The sequence below is a fragment of the Marmota monax genome, unplaced genomic scaffold (assembly GCF_021218885.2).
Source record: "Marmota monax isolate L192 unplaced genomic scaffold, Marmota_monax_Labrador192_F-V1.1 WCK01_AAM20220418_F8-fsc00051, whole genome shotgun sequence".
In the NCBI taxonomy this organism is placed as follows: domain Eukaryota; kingdom Metazoa; phylum Chordata; class Mammalia; order Rodentia; family Sciuridae; genus Marmota; species Marmota monax.
In genome coordinates, this window is record NW_026695202.1 from 5,833,526 (window position 1) to 5,857,156 (window position 23,631).

The 23,631-nt window shown below is 39.3% G+C and overlaps 2 protein-coding genes across 2 annotated transcripts in view; both read right to left on the reverse strand.

The window, feature by feature from the left end:
- Window positions 1-4,339: 4,339 nt before the first annotated feature.
- Window positions 4,340-21,395, reverse strand: Rtcb (RNA 2',3'-cyclic phosphate and 5'-OH ligase). Its single transcript, XM_046429716.2, has 12 exons — window positions 21,240-21,395; window positions 19,551-19,629; window positions 18,977-19,044; window positions 17,467-17,566; window positions 15,748-15,904; window positions 13,847-14,003; window positions 12,766-12,925; window positions 11,064-11,239; window positions 10,243-10,431; window positions 9,493-9,603; window positions 7,833-7,952; window positions 4,340-5,403 (listed from the first exon to the last, which is right to left on the reverse strand). Exons 1-12 carry the CDS (start codon window positions 21,330-21,332, stop codon window positions 5,296-5,298), a joined length of 1,518 nt encoding a protein of 505 aa, XP_046285672.1. The 5' UTR covers window positions 21,333-21,395; the 3' UTR covers window positions 4,340-5,295.
- Window positions 21,396-23,158: 1,763 nt separating this feature from the next.
- Window positions 23,159-23,631, reverse strand: part of Bpifc (BPI fold containing family C) — a 37,807-nt gene continuing 37,334 nt past the window's right edge. Inside the window, exon 16 of the mRNA XM_046429725.2 lies at window positions 23,159-23,450. Within this exon, the coding sequence (XP_046285681.1) occupies window positions 23,328-23,450 (123 nt within the window). The 3' untranslated portion in view covers window positions 23,159-23,327. The remainder of the gene's footprint in view (window positions 23,451-23,631) is intronic.

The following is a 23,631-nucleotide window of genomic DNA, read 5'->3' on the forward strand; positions in this document are numbered from 1 at the left end:
TTCTAACCAGATCACATGACAGTTCAACCAGGACTGGAGGAAGTGATGCTCTGAGTGTCCAGGTCCCAGTCTAGGGATAGAGTCAGCCTATCCAAACTCTATGAACTGAGAATGAGGGAACAGCTGGTTCTCTAAAAAAATGGGCTGTTACCAGAAGGAAAAAGGGCTTATGTGGAGCACTCTACCAACTGGAGACCCTAAGAGATGGCAGATAAATCTCTTTAATACTGAATAATGGTGTAGGAACTGAAAATGGAGACAAAGATTTTTTTTTTTTTCTTTTTGTACAGGTGATTGAAACCAGGGGTGCTTTATTGAGCTACAGCCCCAGTCCTTTATATATTTTTTGAGACACAGTTGCTGTGGCTGGCCTTGAACTTGAGATCTCCTGTCTCAGCCTCCCAAATTGCTGGGATTACAACATGAGCCACTGTGCCTTGCATGAGAGGAAGGATTTTTAGAAGTATCCAGAAGTTAGAATTGACAGGGCTTGGAAAAAAGGAGGGGAGGGACAGGTATAAGAGATATCAATTTCTGGCTCAGATTGGTGGGTAGTACCACCTTCCCTGAGACTGGGAAATATAAAGAAGGAAAGACAGTAAATTGAGTTTACCTGTGAATTTTAAGATGCTTATGGGACCTTTGGATGGGAATATACAGCTGATGGGGGCTCTTTATATGAATGTGGGGTCATCAGCCATAGATGATGGTTGAAGTTATGGGAGGAGGTGAAAATGAGCCTTGAAACATGTGCACGAGGGCCAAGATCTAGTGCAGTGAATACATTAATTTTAGAGTATTTTAAGAGAATGATTAGTAGAATCAAATACTGTAGAAGGCATATAAAAACTAAAATTGACTCATCTAACTAGTGACGAGAAGCCAACTGGTAGCTTTGGTTGAGTGCAGTCTCACTGGAGAGTTGAGGGCACAGCCAGGACTAAAGGGAATCAAGAATGGAATGAGAGTCGAGGAAGCGGGGTCTGAGGCTGTCCTCTGAAGCAGCCACCTGTGTCCAGAAGACCGGTCTTCCTTCACTGTCATTTCCCTGTAGAACTCATTCCTTTCCACATTCCCAAGAAATCTATAACTTTTGGAAGAAAGACTGTAACTTAATGTTTGTGAACGTCATAGGGACTTGTTCACAGAAAGTAAATATTTGCCAACAAAGCAATGACTCAGAGTCTGGAGCACATTCTATTTCAATCCTGAGCAAGTGTCTTGGCACATGATTACACCGTTTTCCTTCCACTCTGGTACACAGACTTGTTTTAGTTAGCTTTGTATCATTGTGACCAAAAGACCTGACAAGAACAATTAGACGAGGTAAAGTTTATTTCGGCTCAGTTTCAGAAGGTCAGTGCATGGGGGACAACTCCACAGCTCTGGGGTCAACATGAAGGAGAACATTCTGGCTCAAGGTCATGGCAGCTCAGAACTTGGCAGAGAACTCAGCTCACCATGGACAATATTCAAACCCCAAAGCTATGCCCCATTGACCTACTTCCTTGTCCATACCCTACTTGCTTACTGTTACCACTTAATTAATCTATGTATAACTCTTATAATCTAATCATTTCACCTCTGAACATGCTGCATTTTTCTCACACATTTTGGGGGACACCTCATATGTAAATCATACCAAGACTTGCAGCAACAGATGTAAGGCAAACTCCAGGAAGACATCTCAAGCTAGCACTGAGTTGGGCAAACAGAGTGCTGGATCTCTGGATAATCCTTGTTTTGAGGGCTACCTGGAATTTACTGATTTGTGGAATGCAAAACAAGGCAAAAGTAGAGGGCTGTTTTACAAACACTGAGCAAAATAAAATCATCTTTTTATCACAGAATTCTTCATAGGGGTCAAGATCTTGCTCTGCCTCAGAAAGCCAAGCAGGGGGATGAATCCTATTCAAGTGAAAACGTGTTCTGCATTAAGTCAGTTTCAGATGGAACTGGCTGGTTATTGTACTGAACAAGGACAGCACCAAATGGCAAATGAGACAGTAAGACAGCAGGACAACAGAGTAGGGAACAGATGGTTTTGCTATCATTGGAAGCCCTTGTATAAGCTGCTAGACTTTTCTGAGGCTTTGCTCAGAGGGGATAATACCCATCTTCCCAATCTCATTAAGTTCCAGGAATGGCTCCATAGTCTTCTCAACTGCCATTATTCATTACTAGAACCAAAATCATACATAAAAAACGCTTGATCGACCTCAAAGCACCAATGGTGATTTTTAACACCAAGCATCTATAATATGCTTGGCATTGTTATTTCATTTACTATCTGCCTGCAAGGTACAACTGAAGTCACTACTCACTTCTCTTGTAATTTTCCCAGAGGAAGTCTATATTTTCCCCTCCGCTTACCATACTATCTTCTCCTTGAATCTACAGTGCTTCAGATATCAGTTTTAGAGCAAGAACTTTTTTAAAAAAATCAGCATTTGTCAGAAAGACAAATGGTACCTGACTGAAAATGAATAGCACCTTCATACTTAACCAATCCAGATGGGCGCAAATCTCATGCTCTCTGGACAGCATGAAAATCCTCACAGCAAAGTACTGGGACAGATGCAAAAAAAAGGGAACAGGCCATAAGTAATGAGGACAGGAGCTGTGTTAAGCTGTGCACTGGACTATCAATTGGCATGTAAAAATGACTGTTACAGCAAGAGATGATAAATACAGTCTTAAACAGAAAAAAAGAAAAGCTAAAAAACAAAAAACATTTTGTTATCTTGTACCTAAGCTTTCAAGTTACATCAAATATTAACATAAAAATGGGAATATTTTAGGATTTTGATTATATCTTAATTTCTTTGCTATTCCAAAGAATAGTCATTTAATTAGAAAATCAATGGCATGAGTTTGGTTATTTATTTATTTTTTTCATTCACATGCTGATAACATGAATGATACAACCTTTAGCAGTGTGATTATAAGTACTTCTGGGAATATTGTAAACCAACTTTAGAGGCCTGGGATTTAGCTCAGTGGTAAAGCGTTTGTCTAGCACGCATGAGGCCCTAGATGTGATTGCCAGCACTACAAAAAATAAAGAAAAAAAGGACAAGGATGTGCCCAGTAATAGCAATCACCCTTCACAACTGAAGGAATCAAACAGATACTTCAAAGGTATTCCTAGCTGTGCAAAGGTATGAACTCTTCCTCACATCAGGGCAATAAAAATGCTGATTAATTCAGTTTCATTTGAAGATTTATTTTTGTGGTACTAGGAATTGAACCCAGAGTGCTCTACCACCAATTACATGCCCAGCCCTTTTCAAAACAGGATCTCATTAAGTTGTGTAGGCTGGCCTCCTGTCTCAGCCTTGCTGGGATTATAGGTGTAGGGCACCATGCATGGCTGAAGATTTCAGTGACTTTTCCCAAATGAGAAAATTATTTTATTATATATTTTTTAAAACATTTTATTTTTTGGTAAAACAATTTTAGAATAGGAAAAACAGGGCCAGGGATGTGGCTCACTGGTAAAGCCCTTGCCTAGCTATGAGTGAGGCATTGGGTTCGATCCCGGCACCACACAAAAATAAATAAATAAATAAATAAAATAAAGGTATCATGTCCATCTACAACTAAAAAAATATTAAAAAAGAAAAACAATGTACCTTTTTTGAATCAAAATATTGCTTTCTATGATCATAGATAGTGCCAAGTTTGCTGAAGAATGCTACATACAGAAAAAATTTATTAAAGAAGCAAACTGCATTGGATAAACCATTCTTCCCTTCATTTCCCCTTTTCACCTGACCTCACCACAGAGTACCTTTCAAAGCATCTAATAAAACTCAACTTACGTATATAAGATGATCTACAGTATTTCCTGCACTGACATTATTTTTGGGAGGAGTCCTTGCTTCGAATTCATTTTGAATGAGACATCAGGCAAGCCCAGCTAGAGGAAGCCTGCAGAGGCCCGAAGCTGCCTCACCTCAGAGCACCCACACCCTGCCAGAAGCCTGTTTCTCATCTTTCAGGGTCCTCCAGCTTCACTGTGGATTTGCATCCTCAAGCCACAACAGTTGCTGGTCCAGCCTAAAGGCATGAGTCACCCATAATTATCACAGAGACTTAATTATTTATTGATAACTTTCAAACTCTACCGTTAAGAGGAAGTCTGTTTTCCCCTCCCAACAGCAGGATCTAGAAGATATCCATGGGGGTTTTTCAGTATAAGCTGAGGGGTAAGTTCTGGAAAGAACATTTTTAGGATGGGAGAAAACCAGAAGATAGCAACACTAATTATAATACTAATATTATAATTAGTATAAATGCTAATTTTTCTAAGGTATAAAATATTACACACAAAATGTAAACAACATATTGCAACTTTATTAGATTTTTCTATTTTATGTTTGGACTCAAGCAAGGTCTTAGTAACCTATAATGATGGTCCTTTAACATCTTTGAGACATCACCATACATAATGTAAAATCCAATTAGGTGACATAAGACCATCAACAAAGAGCAACTGTGAATGTTGCAGCTGGCCACTTAATGCTTTTATAATAATTCAACCATGAAATGTAAAAATTAAGTATTATAAAGAAATGTAAAGGTTTTCAGTTTTATTTTTTTGCTGCTGCTATGCAATTGCATTACTTAAAAGAAAAAAAAGTTTGCCAGGTTGGACCTAATTTAAGTCAGATAACAGGTACGATGCTGCAGGCAACTCTGTCTTTAGTATGCAATTGTAAGGCTTTTAAAAATTATTTTCTCTTTTGGGCTCTATTCCTACACTTCCACACATGCCCTCCTCAACATGTTTCATTATTTAATCATCCAGTGTCCTAACTACAAGCCCCGGGTGTTCTGCAGGTAAGAGGGATATTTAGATTTTGTTTAGTGCAGGGGTGGTTGGTAGATGAGTCAATGAATGAACAAAGTGAGGGGAAAAAAGAGAACATTCCAAAATTATATTTAATAGAATGTTCTACATTACACCTATTAGGATGTAAACAGAATCTGGTGTGAAGGAGTTAGTTCATTCTGATGATTAAAGGGAGTTTCTTGATACCTCCCCCTAAAAGATTTTCCTAAAAGTCTATGGGACTACTGAGGAGGAAGCACTTTCAACCTTTCCAGATGGTCCCCCCTCTGGAAAGTTATTTCACAACACTGGCTCTGGGGTCAGCAGCCATTTTGGTATGGACAGTTTCAGCAGCACACTTTGAACTTGCCAAGTCTCAAGTCTGACGTCTGAAGAGTGTTGCAGTCCACAGCCACTTCACTGAGGGTCAGTGGCGTCCAGAGGCTCCCATCAAGGTTCTACCCTTTGATAACAGCAATGGGTCTCAGTTTAATGGCCTTCTTGCTGATTCCAGCATCATGGCAGGTATTTACCACATCTGTAACGTTCTTATAGGACTCAGGAGCCTGCAGGGGAAGAATCAAACATTGTAAGTGTACTGAAAAGGGGACCTTTAAAAGTACTCCATTCCACTTAATGTTTTTATAATAATTCAACCATGAAATATAAAAATTAAGTATTATAAAGAAATGTAAAGGTTTTCAGTTTCATGTACTAAACAAATGTACATTAAAACAAAGCTGAGGGTAGGATTTTTTTTTTTAATCTATCAAATAAACAAAGATTAAAAAACTGAGTAAGGTCATTGTTGGGAAAGTGAGATAAACACTGTTTTTGTTCTTTATTAAAAACTTCTCCAAAGATTGCAAATTGCTTGTATAATTAAGAAAAGCAGGGCTGGGGCTATAGCTCAGTGGCAGAACGCTTGCCTAGCATATGTGAGGCACTGGTTCAATCCTCAACATCACATAAAAGAAGAATCATCTACAACTACCAAAAAAAAAAAGGCAGTAAATGCAATTAAATCAAACATATATTCCCAAACACATTATCTTTGAATAGTAGAATCATTGGTAATCTGAATTTTCTTTATGGATTTCTGTAGTTATCCAAATTTCTTAAATGAACATGTACTAATAACTTTTTCTTTATAGCGAGAGAAAGTTAATAAATTCATATATAAACATGTGCAAAATTATAACTACCCCAAAATGTTTATGTAGATGTGTGTGTATGCACTCACAATTTACTTCTGTGAATTTTTAGCAAGGCCCCCACCCTTCCTCCCTACCCATATCCTCTTGCCACCATCAGAATTCATCTCCTCACATCCCTGCTTTGTCTCTATTTATGTCAATACAACCAGGCTAGGCCTCCCGGACCAACCCCCACAGGGCTCTGTACAAAGTGTTCTGGTGCATCTCTCATTCCTTTTCAGTTCCTACAACTTTCCCACTATGGCCTCTGGAATTCCCTCTGGTGTACTCAAGTGCAAAATCCCTCTTTCCTTTCTCACCTTGTTCTTATTGAAACATACACCTCCTCTGCTCCATTTTTACTGTATAGCACTTATATGGTCTTTAAAGCATAATACATGGTAAGTTCACAAGAAAGGAACATGTCAGTTCTGTTCACTGTATTATCCCTAAGCACCTAGATCTCTAGTAAGGATGCTATTCATGCTATTCAAGAAAACAAACAAACAAAAATACCCAACCAAAAAAACCAACAGTGGCAAATTATTTCTTGTTGGTTGAAGTCTAGGTGTTTTTGTTTTCTCTGTATTTCTCTTTTTTTTGGCAGTGCTGGGGATTTGAATCCAGGTCTTGTACATGCTAGGCAAGTGCTCTATCGATAAGCTACAACTGCAGCCCTTTTATTTTGAGATAGGGTCTGGCTAGGTTGCCCTACCTGGCTGGTCTCCAACTTGTGGTAGTCTTGTCTCAGCCTCTGGAGCCACTGAGAGTAAAGGTGTGTGTCACCTGCTTTCATATATATATATATTTTTAACTAAACATGTATTATTCTTAAGAACAGGGAGAAATTAAGTATTATAAAGAAGGCTTTGTCTTACTCTGACTCAGTAATTCTACTTTTGAGACTTCATTCTAATTATTTTAAGACCAAGAAAAGTTTCATGAAAGAACATCATTATAACCTACAGTAGTAAAAACCTAGAAGATACTTATATGTACAGAAATCAAGGTACTCAGCTGGCAGAATATTCAGAAATGACTAAAAAGTGATTCAATTTTATAATGTGCTAAATATAAAAAGGGACTACAGAATTCGTAAACTGCAATTGTAACTAGCTTTAAATCACTATTTAGGAGTCAGGAATGGTAGGCTACCCCTGTAATCCCAGCTACTCAGGAATTTGGGGCAAGAGAATAACAAATTTAAAACTAGCCTGGTCAATTTAGCAAGACTTTGTCTCCAAACAAAATAAAAAGGAGTAGGGGTGCAGCTCAGTGGTAGGTGAGGCCTTGGGTTTAATCCCCAGGACTACCAAAAAGGGGGGCAAAGGATTTAGGAAAAAATATGGCAATCAATATTCTAAAAGAAGAGGTGATAGCTGTGTTAGGGCTATTTCTGAATGACTGTAATTTTCTCTTAAATTTTTAAGAAAGAAGTCATGTTACTTCTAACAAGTATGTATGTATGCATACAGACACACAAAAATAATTTAAACAAAAGCTTTCCTACTCATGAATAAAACAAAACTGTTTCTCTAAACATTTTCCCAAAACTTGCTTTTAAACTGAAACTTAAGTATAGAACTTACAAAAACCAAGTTACAATAGGTCAGCTCAAACTATTTTTAAGTTTACCATGTAGACAGCTAACATCACTTTTAATGGACTTGGCTTGAAACTGATCTCCAATCCAAACAAAAGAGAAGACAATACTGAAATGAGATGAACCAAGGAAGAGAAAGCAAACTGAAGTCATCAGAAATGGTTTGATGCTACATATTTATCAAAATTTCACTCACCTCTTCCATAACCAGTTTGGGTGAGGCAACACGGATTGCAATTCCCATATCTGCCAATTTGTCTAAAACATCCTGGAAATCTAAATTACGCCGAGATTTTGCTCGGGACAATGCACGGCCCTAGAATGAAAAGGAATGGGGACAAAATTAACTTCAGTTTATAAATTCTGAGCTGATTTTATGTTTGATCTAAGCAATTATTTAAAACCTTATGATTATATGCTTTCCCCTTTATTTTTAAGACTAAAAAGAGTTTAAAAAACAATATTTCTTTTAACTCTATCAACCATATTATGTGTTAAAAACCTCATCATATCCTTTTGGAAAATAAATTTTTATCTACTTTTATAAAACACTGTGTATTTAAAAATTCAGCTTTGTGTATCTCTCTCACTCTTTTTTTAAAAAAAATATGTTTTAGATGTAGACAGACACAATACCTTTATTTTATTTGTTTTTATGTGGTGCTGAGGATCTAACCCAGTGCCTCACACATGCAAGGCAAACCCTCTACCAACTGAGCTACAAACCCAGACCAGTTTTGCATATTTCTAACTATTGTCAATTAGTACTTCTATTTAATATGTGAATTAACTGTAAAAAGTGTCTATCAACATAAAAAACTCTTTGTTGTGATCTGAAAGTTTTTCCACCTCAGCACTACTGACATTTTGAACCAGGTAGCTCTGGTGTGGGGCGTCCTGTGCATTGTAGGATATTTAGCAACATTCCTGGCTTCTACCACTAAATGCTGGTAGCACTCTGCCTCCTTCTATTCATGAGAATCAATAATGCCCCCAGAAAGTGCCAAAGTCCCCAGGGGCTGGTAGGAAGTTCTGCCTAGTTGAGAACCACTTGGTTAAACTAGGAGTGGGAGGCAGTTGGAAATGAGAAATAATCAGAGAAAAGAGCAGGGTTAAAATATACATGTGACAGTCTGTCCTATCAGAAAGTACAGTATACAGTTTCTATTTCCCATTCCAACACTGACTAAGCACAGTCATTCAGAAGATGGGTTGGCAAACTGCAGTTTAACCCAGCACTTATTTTTGTAAGTAAAGTTTTGTTGGAAATGTCTATTTAAATAGTACTTTTGGCTGCTCTTGTGCTAAATGGAAGCTGAACAGCTGGTACAGAGAACACATGATATAAAAAGCATAAAAATATTTACTAGTATGGTTCTTAATGGAAAAAGTTCACTGATCCCTGGCTTTGTAGATAAAAGGCAATGTGGTGAAAACAGAACATGTGCCCTGAATCTTGAATGGGACCACAAAAGGAAGAACTAAATTAGGCAAAAGAGCAGGTCTAGGGAATCGCTGAGATAAGCTGTGATGTGAATTTGCATTGGTTACAGTTATGTCACTTATAAACCATTACGATAAACTCAACTAATGTAAGCTTATTGTCCCAGTATGGATTTTTCTGGATTTGCAGAACAGTTCCTGTCCCTACCATGACCTGCCTAAGGATGAGATACTAGGTGATTTCAGTCAGTTCACTAAGTAGTATATACTGTGAGAAATAATTTCTAAATAGAAGCCACAATAAGCCCAAATCTTAAATTTACTAATGGTCAATGAGGTGCATTTATCTGTCAAAATGCAAAATAACAACTAACCCAAAAAGTACATTTTTAAGGAAATTTTCTTTTCCTTACCGCTCCATGACAGGTTGTTCCAAAGGTCTCAGTCATGCCCTGTTCAGTGCCAGTAAGAACATAACTACAAGTTCCCATGGTGCCACCAATAAGTACTGGCTGTCCAGTGAGCTGAGGATCACACAAATAAAAAATGTTAAATTTAAGTTCCTCTTGCATTGTAGAATTGTGGGAGAAACTTGGGCCTCTGAACACACTGCTCTTACAACTATATTAAGACTACTCTGATTCTTTGACAACAGGGAGACAATGGAAGAGGAAGGGAGTGAAAATGTGAGGACCAGAAAAGACACAGAAGCCAGACTAAATGTTAGAGCAAAGCAAAATCCAAAAGTGTAGAGACAAGTTGTTACTAGAACCATGCTAAGCAAGTATCTGCCCTCTTTTGGCTTTTGTTTCCTCATATGCAAAATGAGAGAACAGGCTAAAGGTCTTTCCAACTCTACCACAGGCAGACACCAAAAAAGTAAGAGGAAATGAAACAGACTGAGTTTAATCTTTATCCTTCTTCTAAAAATATGAAGGCTTTGATCATCTTAGTGGAGTAGAATACACTTAGTGCAGCACTTTTTAGACAGCACACTGCAACCACATATGATGGGGGCAGGGGTCACTGCTTCAAAGACAGGGGATCCCTGTTCTCATGGGGAACAGATTACTTTCTCACAACTGCTGCTTTCCTTCATCCATATTCAGAATTAGTCAAATTATGACCTATTGCTTAAAAAACACAAATGCAGGGGTACATACTTGGTAATCAACAGCAATGAGGGGGTGGTGAGGAGGGAAAGCACGGGTGGATCCCTTCCTGTGCACCAACAGTGTCCGTTCCTTTCCATCCACCACATGCTGCTCTACTTTGGCAATATTGTGAGAAACATCATAGATAACATGCAGGTCCAAGTCGTCAGGGGTTGTGTTGAAGACCTTGGCAAAAGCCTTAGGAAAAAAGCTTAAGTTAAAAAAGTAGTCAGAACTAGCACTTCAGAACTTATCTTACTGACTTCAGCCAGTCTGTTCCTGAAGGGAGTGAGGGATTAAAGAGTCCAAAAATGGTAGTAGTATTAATTTCATGAAAAGGACAAAAAAACTGCTTTAGACCACACTCCATAAATTCCATATATGATTAAAAAAGCTGCCTGGTTCCTCTTGATACCATCCTTTAGAAATGCTTCTTCCCAGCCTTCTCAATCTCAGTGAATGGTACTTATGTTCTGAGACTCAAGGAAAATCCTATCAATAATTTTGGCTTCTCTTTTTTCTTTTTTTTTAAATACTTTTTTTAGTTGTAGGTGGAAATGGTAACTTTATTTTCAGTGGTGCTGAGGATAGAACCCAGTACCCTCCACATGTGAGGCGAGCGCGCTACCACTGAGCTACAGCCCCAGCCCTCCTCTTTCATTCTCCAGGACTGCCGGATTCTGATTTAGTTTAAGAACACACCAAATTCTTAGATGCTTCTCCAGTATTTTGAATAGGACATAACATTTCCAAACCAAACCCTATAGGCTTTGATCTGACTACACTATACTTTATCATGAAAAATTCAGAAGAGACCTATTTTACTGTACCTGACGCGTTAAGAAGGTCATAGACGAGCGGTTGACCCAGGCATAGTTCCCAGCTGCTGCCATTCCCTTTAGGTAGTCTTGACCCTCTGCAGAAGCAATTCGAGCACAAGCCAACTGACGGTCATTGACTATGATCTTGTCTCTCTTCATGGCCTTTTCCATAGCTACCAGTGCATCTGGAATGAGAGAGGAAAGAAGGCCCAAACCAGTTAGGTTTCCTGAAGTAAATCATTCAGATTTACTGCAGAAGGTAGGCTACATTCAAACCCATTCTATTAAAAAAAAAACAGTAAAACTTTTTCTATAATGTGCTTCTGACTCATCTATTCCCTTAATCAAGATACATTTGCCAACAATCTCCTCTTTCAGACTTCAGTGATACAAGCTGTGTGGGACACAAAGACTACATGTGTGTGTACTAGAACTTGTAATGAGAATGATATGTGCACATAATCAGTAACATTATAGCCTTAGTTATTCCTTTCCTAATACATGAATGAATGAGAAGGAGTAAAATACATTTTATTGCCATCATGGTTTTTAAAAACAAATTTAGTGCTTTAATATAAAAAAGAGGGGCTGGGGTTGTGGCTCAGTGGTAGAGCACTTGCCTAGCATGTGTGAGGCCCTGGGTTTGAGCCTCAGCACGACATTAAAAAAAAAAAAAAAAGGTATTGTGTCCATCTATAACAACAATTAAAAAAAAAAAAAAATATATATATATAAAAGAGCTGGAGACGAATTGCTAGCTATGTATGCAAATCAAATCCATGATAAAATACAGAGAACTGCTCAGCAGAAAGTTCTGAAATACTAGTTAAGGTTTCGTACAGCTGATAGAGAAAATAAAGGTTCAAGCTGGCCCAATTAAATTCTCACAGGATAAAATGTAAATACAAAGTTGAACTATAACATGAAATTTAATGCTGTAATTTCCATGTGTCCAATTACCTTTTCATACATTTATTAATCCTTTCACACTCTGCAAGTCATCCAAAGTGACCCATGTTCTGGCTTCCTGCTTTTGTTCATGCTGTCTTCTTGTCACGAGGGCCCTAGGTGTGACTGTTCAAATTGCAAAGCCCCGCTCAAATACTGTGCCCTTGAAGACATCTCTGAAATCTTTTTCCTAAACTCACTGTATTTGTGTCTCTTATAATATTTTATCAATTACTACATTTTACCCCCTACTTTTATTTTAAATGAACATGATCTTTCTTTCATGAGAAAATCTGGGATAAAGTATCTGCCTATTTCATAACCAAATCTACCATAATACCTAATCTTGCAGAGTAGGGATCTACTACATGAATGAATGCATTCTTTATCAACTTTGCAATTTAAATCTTTTTTGCTCTTTTTGGCACGAGAGCCAACAGTAACCCTTAAGTTAAACATAATAACTAGGGCTAGCATTTATTGAGTGCTTACTATGTTTGGGGCACTGATTTAAGTGCTTTACATATTATTTATTAACCTTTCGTGACAATATCATACAAAATAATTAAATATGTTCATTTTTCTCAGATGAGAAAGTTAAGTCCTAATGAAGTTATTTAATTTGTTCAAGGTTACAAATTAGGGGCGCCGGGATAAAAATCCATGAAGTATAGTTCCAGGTTTAAGTTTTCTTAAGCCTCTACATAGTTTCCTATAAAATGTACATTTTGGCATGAAGTAAAAAATTAACTACTTTATATACCTGTGGCTACTTGGTGGCCCAAGCCTCTGCTTCCACTGTGGATCATTACACACACTTGTCCCTTATGGTCGATGCCCATTTTCTTAGCAGCATACTCATTGAAAATCTCATCTACAACCTGGATTTCTGCATAGTGGTTGCCTGCTCCTAGGGTCCCCAACTGCAAAAGTAAAATATCTGGTAAGAGGTTCTATTCTTGTTTTTTTAAAAAATCAATTTAAAAAGCAAATAGGTAAAAACAAATGAACAACAAATAACCACACAAATAGTGTTTTATGTAACAAAAAATTCTAAGCCTTAGAAATGCTTTCATTTAAAACAATATTCCACACAAGAACAACAAAAAATATAGACCAAGCTCCTGAAGTCTGTTGTGTTATTAGATGCTTGAAGTATACAAACATAAAGAGCTTCATCAAAAAAAGTCATGCCATTAAGTGGTTCATGGGACATTTTAAACATGAAGAGAAAGTTTCAAATTCTGGGAAGAATGCTAGTGAATGCAACAGATGAATACATGAAGACAATGTGGTACATATACACAATGGAATATTACTCAGCCATAAGGAAGAATAAAATTATGGCATTTGCCAGTAAATGGATGGAACTGGAGCCTATAATGCTAAATGAAATAAGCCAATCCCCCCAAAAAACACAGCCAAAATGTTTCTCTCCGATATGTGGATGCTGACTGACAATGGGAGTGGGAAGGGATGGAGATTCACTGGATAGGACAGGGAGGAATGATGGCAAGTGGGAAGATGGGAATAGGAAAGACAGAAGAATGAATCAGACATAACTTTCTTATGTTCACATATGAATACATGACCAGTATAATTCCACATCACGTACAACCACAAGAATGGGCAGTTATACTCCATGTATTTATATGTCAAAATACATTACACTATCATGTATAACTAAAAAGAATATTTAAAAAAAAGTTATATGAAAAACCAAAACCACAACCAAAACCCTGAGGATATGTTTGTTTTTTTGCTAACTGAAAGATAACAGATTTCATCCCTTAATTAAACTAAAATATGAGAAATTAACATGTCACCCCTGCAGAGTAAGTTACCTGAGGAAGGCCTCTTTTCTTGGCCCTTGCAGAGACCTTGTTGGGGTCAGCTTGCAGCATCCTTCCATACTCCTCACAGTGCTCCTTGTCTTCAGCCCAGGCATAGCCTTCCCTTAGGGACCAGTCCACGCCCATCTCCAAGGCCTCCTCCAAGTCTCTGGGTGAGTAATAAAAAAGTGTTACTCATTTCACAGCAAACAACATCAATTCTAAAAAACACCTCATCTCAAAGGGCAGAGGAACACGATGCAAATACTATCTTCGATGTACCTGGCTCACGCTGAATTTCATGCTTAGCAACTCTTAATTTCAATCAGATATTACCATCTACCAATACTTTTACCAGATACATGCCTTCAATAACAATTTACAGCTTTCAATGTTCCTTTCCCTACCAACCCAGATTGTCAGTCTATTTCAAACTTGTTTTTAAATCTTAGGGTGTTCTATCATTGAGGCACATCTCCAATTCTCTCTCTCTTTTTTTTTAATATATATATATTTTTTAGTTGCAGATGGACACAATATCTTTACTTTTATTTGTTTATTTTTATGTGGTGCTGGGGATGGAACCCAGGGCCTCAAGCGTGCGAGGCAAGTGCTCCACCACTGAGCTACAACCCCAGCCCCCTTCTCTTTTTTAAAAATAGTTTTAGTTGTCAATGGATCTTTATTTATTTATTTATGGTGCTGAAAATCAAACTCAGTGCCTCACACATGCTAAGCAAGCACTCTACCACTGAGTCCCAGCCCTTTCTTTCTTTCTTTCTTTTTTTTTTAATCTTTATTTTTATTTGTTTTTATTTTTATGTGGTGCTGAGGATCGAACTCAGCACCTCACATGCGCTAGGCAAGTGCTCTACAATCTCAGCCCTCTTTTTAATTTTTCAAACAGGGTCCAAGTTGCCCAGGCTGGCCTTAAACTTATGATTCACCTGCCTCAGCCTCCCAACTTGCTGGGATTTCACGCTTGAACCACAATGCTCAACTAACATTATTCATTACAACAAAACTTCTAATCTAAAACATTTGTAAAGATGCTTGAAATTAATCTGTGTTACTTGGAAGCTTCTCAAAATGAGGTTACTTGTCAGGGACCATGTGAAAACATGGAACTGTCATCTTACTCCATGTGTTTTTAGTGGGAGGGAGTTGCAAAACAGGCAATAGCTAAAAACATTTTTATATTAATGTGTACAAATTTTTGAAAAGAATGAAAAAGTCACATGAATTTTAAAGACACAACAAAGGTGGCAAAGAAACATCTTTGACTCTCCTTGTTAAACACACTATTTTGAAAATGAAGTTCTCTGCAAAGTTTAAGGTGAGCTGCTTTACAGGATTTATGAAACAGTATGGTAGAGTTAATGGCCACCTGAGAGGCAGTTACACTTAATTCTCTACTTAGTTGAAGAGAAGATTCAGTGCTGGCATTCAACAAGAAAACTGGATAAATGGGTTCACTGACAAAAGGCAGTGGGATTCAGAATATAGCCTCTGAAGAGTCAAAGGCTCTTTGGTTTGAATCCCTACATCACTTATTAAGCTTATTATCTTTCTTAACCTCAGGTTCCTTGTTGTAAAACAGGGATAATAAGAGGGTTATTGTCTACAAGAAACAATACAATGCATAGTGCCTTACATATAAGAACTGCTCAAAAATGTTAGTGGAACTTACTCTACTATAAATATCCACATCACAGACTATTGTAATAAACGTCAGTTGACTAGCATCCACTCTAACAAATGGGCTGGATCTCAAGCTTAACAAAGCAGTTCACTTCTACTTCCAGAAAGTGACTGAGCACTCCCCATCTCGAGTATCCTACACTGTAAATGAAGCTGGAGGTCATGTGGTTGTTCTCTCTCCCATTCCATATCTGGGAAATGTGTGCTCTTACTTGGCATTCATTGGGATCACACCTTTTGATCCCACCCCAACAGGAATGTGGTCAAACATAGCTTGGGCGAGTTGCTCTTTCACAGGCTGGACATCACTCTCATCCAAATTGGTTCTCAGCAAGCGCACACCACAGTTGATGTCAAATCCGACACCACCTACAAAATACAGAAAAGCTGGTCAAATATAAGTAAATCCAGGTGATCAGACAGTCATGCGTACCTGCAGTTTCTCTTCATTAACCTAGCATTAAAGAGATACCCACTCTTTTTAAGATTACCATATTTTAATGTATTAGTTCTCTGAGGGGTGAAGTGTGATGACATTGAAATAATGTGAAGTAACATATATACTGTGGGCCTGGGAGACAGCAATGAACAGTAACAAGTAAAATCAAGATAAAAATGAGTAAAGCATCACTCTTTTCCCCTTAATTAGTCATCAGAGGTTGATAGATTCTATTAGTTTTTTTTTTTTTTTTTGTACCAGGGTTTGAACCCAGGGGTGCTTAACTACTGAGCCACATCCCCAGCCCTTTTTATTTTGAGACTGGGTCTTGCTAAGTTGCTTAGGACCTGGCTTAGTTGCCGAGGCTGGCTTTGAACTTGCGATCCTCCTGCGTTAGCCTTCTGAGTAGCTGGGATTACAAGTGTGTACCCCTGGACCCAGCTCTATTGGTCTTTTGAAATAACCAACTTTTGGTTTTGCTGGTTCCTGGCTCGCCTCTCCTCTCCTTTTTTTTGGTGCTAGGGACTGAACCCACGAGTGCTTTATCACTGAGCTATGTCCCCAGTCCTTTTCATTAAAAAGAAAATTTATTTTTAAAAAATTTCTGAGACATCGCTAAGTTGCTGGGGTAGGACTCTGTGTTCATTTTTCACTCAGACCCTTTGAAAGTAAGGCTTTTACTTCTGGTGTAGAATGTTTTTACTGAACATACTCCGTAGCTACAGCAGTCCTGAATGTATAAACTACAAATGACCACAGATAAAACGATGAGAACAAATGCTTACCAAGTACCTGCTGTGTGCTCAACACTTGCCTAAGTATTTGACAAGGATGAACTCAATCTTTTTTTTTTTTTTTGGTGGTATATGGGGATTGAACCTGGTTGGGCTTGTTGGGCAAGCTCTCTTTCAGTGAGCTACATCCCCATGAACTCGGTCTTCATAACAAGGCTATGTGGTAAATGACAGTTAGACCTCATTTGTCTACAAGAATATAAAATTAGCTGAGAAATATTTTGGTTTTGTTTGGTAGCCAATGTCTGAATAGCATTTGGCATTTTAGCGAGTGTCCAAAAAATTTTAAAAATGTATACTTTTGATGTTTTAATAGTCTCTGAATGTTTACAACCAATTTTCTCAGTAAACAAGAGGAAAGGTAATAATAGGCTGGGTGTGGTGGCACAGGCCTGAGGTGGGAGGATCACAAATTTGAAAGTCAGCTTAGATAACTTATCAAGATACTGTCTGAAAATGAAATTTTAAAAAAGGTTTGTGGCTACAGCTAAGTGCAAAAGTATTTGCCTAGCACATGTAAAGCCCTGGATTGAATCCTAGGTGTGAACACATGCATGTGCATTTAGATAGATAGATACATACACACACACACACACACACACACACACACACACACAATACAAGACTGAGATTAAAAAAAAAAAAGTAGTTCTCTGTTTTAAAAGAGTAGGATCGATGGAGAGAAACTACACACTTACCTGGGGATACCACCGCTTCAGGATCATTCATATCAAAGGCAGCCATATTCCCAATAGCAAACCCATAGCCTGAATGGACATCAGGAAGCCCAATAGATCGCTAGAAGAGAATCAGACAGTGAAATGTAGCTATTTTAACCTGGAACTCTGGTTGCCAGATGGGCCTGATACTGTTTCTCAGGTTGCAGGCTGAGCTTTCCCAAGATCAAGATTTTTTTCACAAAATTCTATTGGTGAAAATTAGGTATAAGAACTCCTAATCACAAAACTAAATACAGTGAGACAAAAAACAAAAAAACTTTCTCGTACAAGTCTAATTATTAACTAAGGAAACCTAAGACAGAAAAGCCTCAGACTAACAGGTACAGGAGAACCATACGTAGCTTTAATATTTTAATACCTTTTAAAGGTGAGCTCAAGGATGACATTGACAAATCACAGTTGTGTCAAGTTAAGAAGAGGTAAATATTCATTACATGGCCATTAGAACTTAAGTAATCTATGAATATCACAGACAATGCACAAACCGTGCCTTTTCAACCTCTTCACAGCACAGTATAATAACTGGCATGAAGGACTCAAAGGGGCTGAAGTTGTGGCTCAGTGATAGAGCACTTTCCTTGCATGCATGAGGCACTGGGATCAATCCTCAATACCACATAAAAATAAATAAAAAAAATAAAGATATTAAAAAAAATGTCTGTTAAATGGATCTGTTTTCCACATGTACCTTTAGGTGAAATCTGAATATTTGACTGTGGTGGGGCCCACTCATACTACCCACTTCCATCTGTTATTGCCATCGTCTCTTTTTTTCTTTTTCAGTTGTAGATGAACAGAATATCTTTATTTATTTTTATGCGGTGCTGAGGATCAAACCCAGTGCCTCATGCATGCGAGGCAAGCGCTCTACCACTGAGCCAGAACACCAGCCCCTCTTTGTTTTTAAAACTATTTAAAATATATTATTTAGTTGTAAATGGACAAATTACCTGTATTTTACTTATTTATGTGGTGCTGAGGATCAAACTCAGTGCCTCACATGTGCTCGGCAAGCATTCTACCACTGAGCCACAACCCCAGCCCCTGCCCTCTTTTTCAGTCATGTCCAGAACAGCTATCACGTTCTCTCTCCATCATTTCAGTGTCCCAATCCTTAAAACTTTTTCTTTCTATTCCTTCCCCAAGTATTCTCTTAAATGGGGCCATGGCAAAACCTACAATGTTATGGTAGACTAATGCAGGAGTAATGATGTTTCTATGACAAAGAAATAAGAAAACATAAAAACTACTTTAAAGGTTATCAAATGCTTATAGATTCGAGCCAAAGGCAACCAGAAACTGAGACATATTAGCCAGGCCCAATTATTTCTTAGATCTCATGGTTAGTACTATATGCTCAAAGGTTACTGTTTAGATGACACCACTTTGAGTTAGGAATGGTCATTCATCCATTCAACATAATTCAGACAAGAAATATAACTGATTGGAGTTCTGAAATCTAACTCACATGAACAATTCCAGGCAAGGCTGCCACGTTGCCAATCTGTTTCATGGCTGGCAAGAAGCCACCAACACCTGAAAGCAAAAAGTCAGTCTTAGAAAAAAAGATATGTTTGATTTTCAGCATTAGTCACATTCATATTTCTAGACTGTATTACATGTTTACATGAATAATCTATGTAAAGAACCTAAAATGTATGGCACATGGTGTAGGATTAATGGTGGTAGCTTTGATATTATTATTTAAGGGTTAGCTGAGACACAAAGCAGGCCCACCCAGCTCCAAATCCTTTAAGTGAAAATGGCTAACAATGTGATCACAATTCAGGACTTTGGTCTCATTATGTCTTTTTTTTTTTAAGTTGTAGATGGACAGGATACTTTTATTTATTTATTTATTTTTATGGGTGCTGAGGAGCGAATCCAGTGCCTCACCCATGCTAGGCAAGCGCTCTACCACTGACCTATAACCCCAGTCCGTCACTATAAGTCTTGATCATTTCCTGACAATTATCATTTATTCAGGCCACAGGTTTAGGCAGATATTTGTAATACAACAAATGAAATGCTAATGTACTTACCACCACCTCGACAGGCATTCCTTAATTCCTCAAACATTAATTTCTCCAGAGCATCATTCACATAGAAAACTCCTTCAACCTGGTACCAAAGGAAAGGAAAAATGCTTTCTAAGCATGTGTCCGTGAAGTATAGGCACACTGGACATAATACATAGTATATAATACTTATTTTATTTTGCTTTATTCTTTGTAAAACTTTCACATTAGCTCAAGCAAGAAAAAAAACCCAACTCCTAACAAAGTCTAAAAGATGTTCAAAGGGTTTCAGATTTAGGAGTATTTTGAATTGTATGGGTCAGGGCTGCTCAACCAGAGAAGTTTATGCAAATATGCCAAAATTTAAAAAAACTGGGGCTGGGGATGTGGCTCAAGCAGTAACCCGATAGCCTGGCATGCACGGGGTGCTGGGTTCCATCCTCAGCACCATATAAAAAATAAAATAAAGATGTTGTGTCTACCGAAAACTAAAAAATAAATAAATAAATATTTTTAAAAAATTCTTTCTCTCTTAAAAAAAAAACAAAAACAAAAAAAAACCCCCTCCAAAATCTGAAACTTTTCCCGCCCCAAGTACTTCAGATAAGGGATATTCAACCTGTAATTTGCAATGCTCAAAAACTGTTTTGTTTGAGGGGACAAGATAAATTTACTGTGAACATTATACAACACATGTGTGTAATAAAACATCATATGGTGCCCCATAATATGTATTATTTTTATTCACCAATTAAAATAAACAAATGAACACCCTGCCCCCATCAAGAGGGAAAACAGCACTGTTTTGTCACCGTGGGCTTTTTTTCTCCTTAGTTTGTAGCTAAAGCTGTGTGTGAATAGGGGTCATTTGATAACTTTGACACTGATTAAAAGAGTGGAAAGGTTCTAGGAACTTTTTACCAGGACACAGGACTGCATAGCCTAGGGCACTTGCACAGCACCTTAGAGGGTTTCAAAGCAATGTCACCCACAGGTACCAAAACCTCACGTGCTTTGTCCTTCACGTTAATGGAAGCCATGAGCACACTAAGAGACAGCAAGCTCAGCCTTTCACACTCTAGAAGTGGGCTCCCGGGTCTCCATCATGATTTTGGCACAGAAAGAAGTAAACTGGACGTCAGGCCCCGGCTGAGCATCTCACTAGATGGGTCCGGAGAGCTGATCCTCAGGGCCCCCTGCAAAGCGCAGAGCAAAGACCAACCAACCCTGCCTTGCTACTCCTGACGGGTGGGAGGAAGGGAGTCACTGACGGAGAACCAACATGGAGCAGGGAGCGCTAAAGACTTGGCGGAGCGCAGAGCGGTCAGCACGCGTCAGAGGAGCGGAGTTCCAGTCCTGGCATCTCCCCCCGCGCCTCGGAAAGCCCGCGGAGGTCTCTGAGCACCAGGTACGAGACGCATCTTCAGACGCCCGCGAAAGCGCTCCGTGAGCGCCCCGCTTCGCTGGTCCCGGTGGTCGCGGGACCTCTCCTGCCCGAGATGGAGCGAGGAGGGCAGGGGAAGGGGGTCAGCCTGCAGGGTCGGGGGCGGACCCGGGCTCGGGTGGGTTCGGGAGGGCTCGGGGGAGGAGTCGGGAGGGCTCGGGGAGTGGCCCCGGGGAGGGGTCTGGAGGCTCGGGGAGATCTAGGAGGTCGCCGAGACGCCGCCCGGGATAGGGAAGGCCCGGCCGCCGGGTCCCGCTCCCCCGTCTCACCTGCATGTTGGGCACGAAGCCCTTCTTGATTCTCCAGCAGTTTTTATTGATCTTTTCCAGGAACTGTAACTCATCGTTGTAAGTACGACTCATGGCTGCGACAACAGTAGCAGACGCTCGGCGTCCGGCTCTTGCCGCGCTGTCGGGTTCCGCGGAGCGCGCCTTCTGGCGCTCAACGCGCAGGCGCGATCAGCTCCGCACGATCGGCGACGGCGAGCGCCGAGGCTCGAAACTCTTCGCAGCAATCGCTTTTTTTTCTTGTTAGACCGCCCTCTGGAGTTTGCTTTATGAGTTGATCTCAGCCAAGCTACATCTAAGCGAAAGCTAAGCTAAATCCAGTTAATGTTTCCTATGATCTAGTTATCCTTCATTTTGGAAGTGTTTTTGAGCAGCTGTCGAAAACACCTTGAATCCGAGTCAGATCCAGTCGCTCTATAGAATACTTCGTTTTGGAGTTTACATCCCCAACAGTGAAAGGAAAATATATGCTTGCAGCTGAGAAAGACAATCCTGTTTGAAAAAGCACCACACCTGAACATTTGTAATGTCTCATAATGAATCTGTGGATATACATCAAGTAACTTTTTTGGTAGAAAAGAGCATCCCAAAGAATGAAACGTGACATTTTATCATTTATTCCCGCAAACACTTATAGGGACACCTTTCAAGGCCAGAAATATGCAACAAAGATGAATCAACCAGTGTCCCTATGGATGGTCTGGGCTTCCCCATTTGGCCTTCTTTGGTGATTAAATCTTCTACGGTCATGCTTTTATTCTTGTTTGTTTGATTGGTTTTGTTTTTTGAGACAGGGTCTCACTGAGTGGCACAGGCTGGACTTGAAGTCCTCCTACCTTCAGCCTCCCCAGTAGCTGGATTATAGGCACACACTGCACCCATTTATGATGGTGCTATTAAAGGCAACAACTCTTGCTAATTGAGATAAGTAAAGCTCTAAGTGATTTCAGTTTCTAGCGCTGCCTCAGGTTGAGAACAACAGTTTTGGAGTCAGGAAGACTTGGATTTAGTTTCTATCTGTGCTATTTTCTAGCTTTGTGTGATCTATCCCTTTTAGTCTCTATTTTCTCATGTATAAAATGGGGTCACAATTCCTCATAGAATGGTTTTGAAGATTAAATTACATGATACTAAAAAAGTAACCAGCATAGGGCTTGGCTGATGGTAAGTGGCTTTCTTCCACCTTTGCCTCCCAACTAGACTGTAAGGCCTGCAAAAGCAGCTTGTAGTTTCTGTTAATTTCGTACATTGTTCACACTGGTTCCCCTCTCCTCCTCTGCCCCAGTTTCACCCCATTTATTTGATGCTTTGACACTATCATGATCCACTGTGAATTGTCTAGGTCCAGTACTTTTTGCTGCCATTTTATTGAGTGGTGAGGGGAAACATCCCCAAACTGACCTCTAGAGTGTCCTATAGTTGCCCTCTCACCAGAAAGTTTTAAGAGGAAAAGGAACTCTTTTAAAATCAAGCCTTGATATCTGCATGGCCTCAGTTTTTTTGTTAGTGTTAAACTAAATCCTTTCCTTTTCTTTGACATATGTTATTAAAATACATTCAGGACAGGAAATCTCCCAAATAATTAAAAAAAAAAGATTGACATTGATAGAAAACAATTTTAATTAACACAGGGGATGGTAACAGTGAATATAAAACATAAAATCCAACATGCAGGTGGGGGAAACACTCGAAGGAGCTGTAAGATCTGCACAGATAACAACCCATACAAATACAGACTTTGAGAGTTCCTGACGCCTTGGTCAGAAGTTCATGCCTAGCTCTTGTCCCTAGAACCTTATAAACACAGGCACACAACATGCGCACACTCACAGTCAAACCCCTGCCCCTCCACATATAGCGCGCACACACACACACACACACACACACACCCATCCCTCCCCCCCCTCATTCAGCCCTTTAACAGGCCTTGCTCTGTGTCCCAGAAGCCTCCCAAAAGATAACTTTCTGCCTAAGTAATGCACAAGGTGTGCCTTGTCTTCTCCCTCCTGGTTTACAGTAGCTGTGGGACTAAGAGTCATTTCCTTCCTGGGGCGCCGGGTGAACAGGCAGTCAAGGGGTTGCCCTCCCCGTCCACTGTCCATTTAGCAGGCTCAGGTCTTCCCAACCATGGAAACTTGGCTGCTGTTTTGAGGATGATTCATACTTCAGGTCGGTGGAAATTAACAGGAAACCCTGAAAAGGGGACACCAATGAAGAGAGCATCAGATTTGGGGCACATCTAGGTTTGCCTAAGGGTGGTGTCTTTACTGCATCCTAAGGTACCAAGCCTTTCCCAACATCTGGCCCTCTTTTTGAGGACCTTGGATATCGGAGGAAGTTATGGAAGATTGTCATCAGATGTGACTTAAGTATT

Coding starts and splice junctions, on each gene's coding strand:
- Rtcb (XM_046429716.2), bottom strand. CDS start 21,332: ATGAGTCGTACTTACAACGATGAGTTACAGTTCCTGGAAAAGATCAAT. Junction 19,630..21,239: donor GCTTCGTGCCCAACATGCAG/GTGAGACGGGGG, acceptor CTTTGGTACCAG/GTTGAAGGAGTTTTCTATGT. Junction 10,432..11,063: donor TGACCTTCTTAACGCGTCAG/GTACAGTAAAAT, acceptor TTTTTTCCTAAG/GCTTTTGCCAAGGTCTTCAA.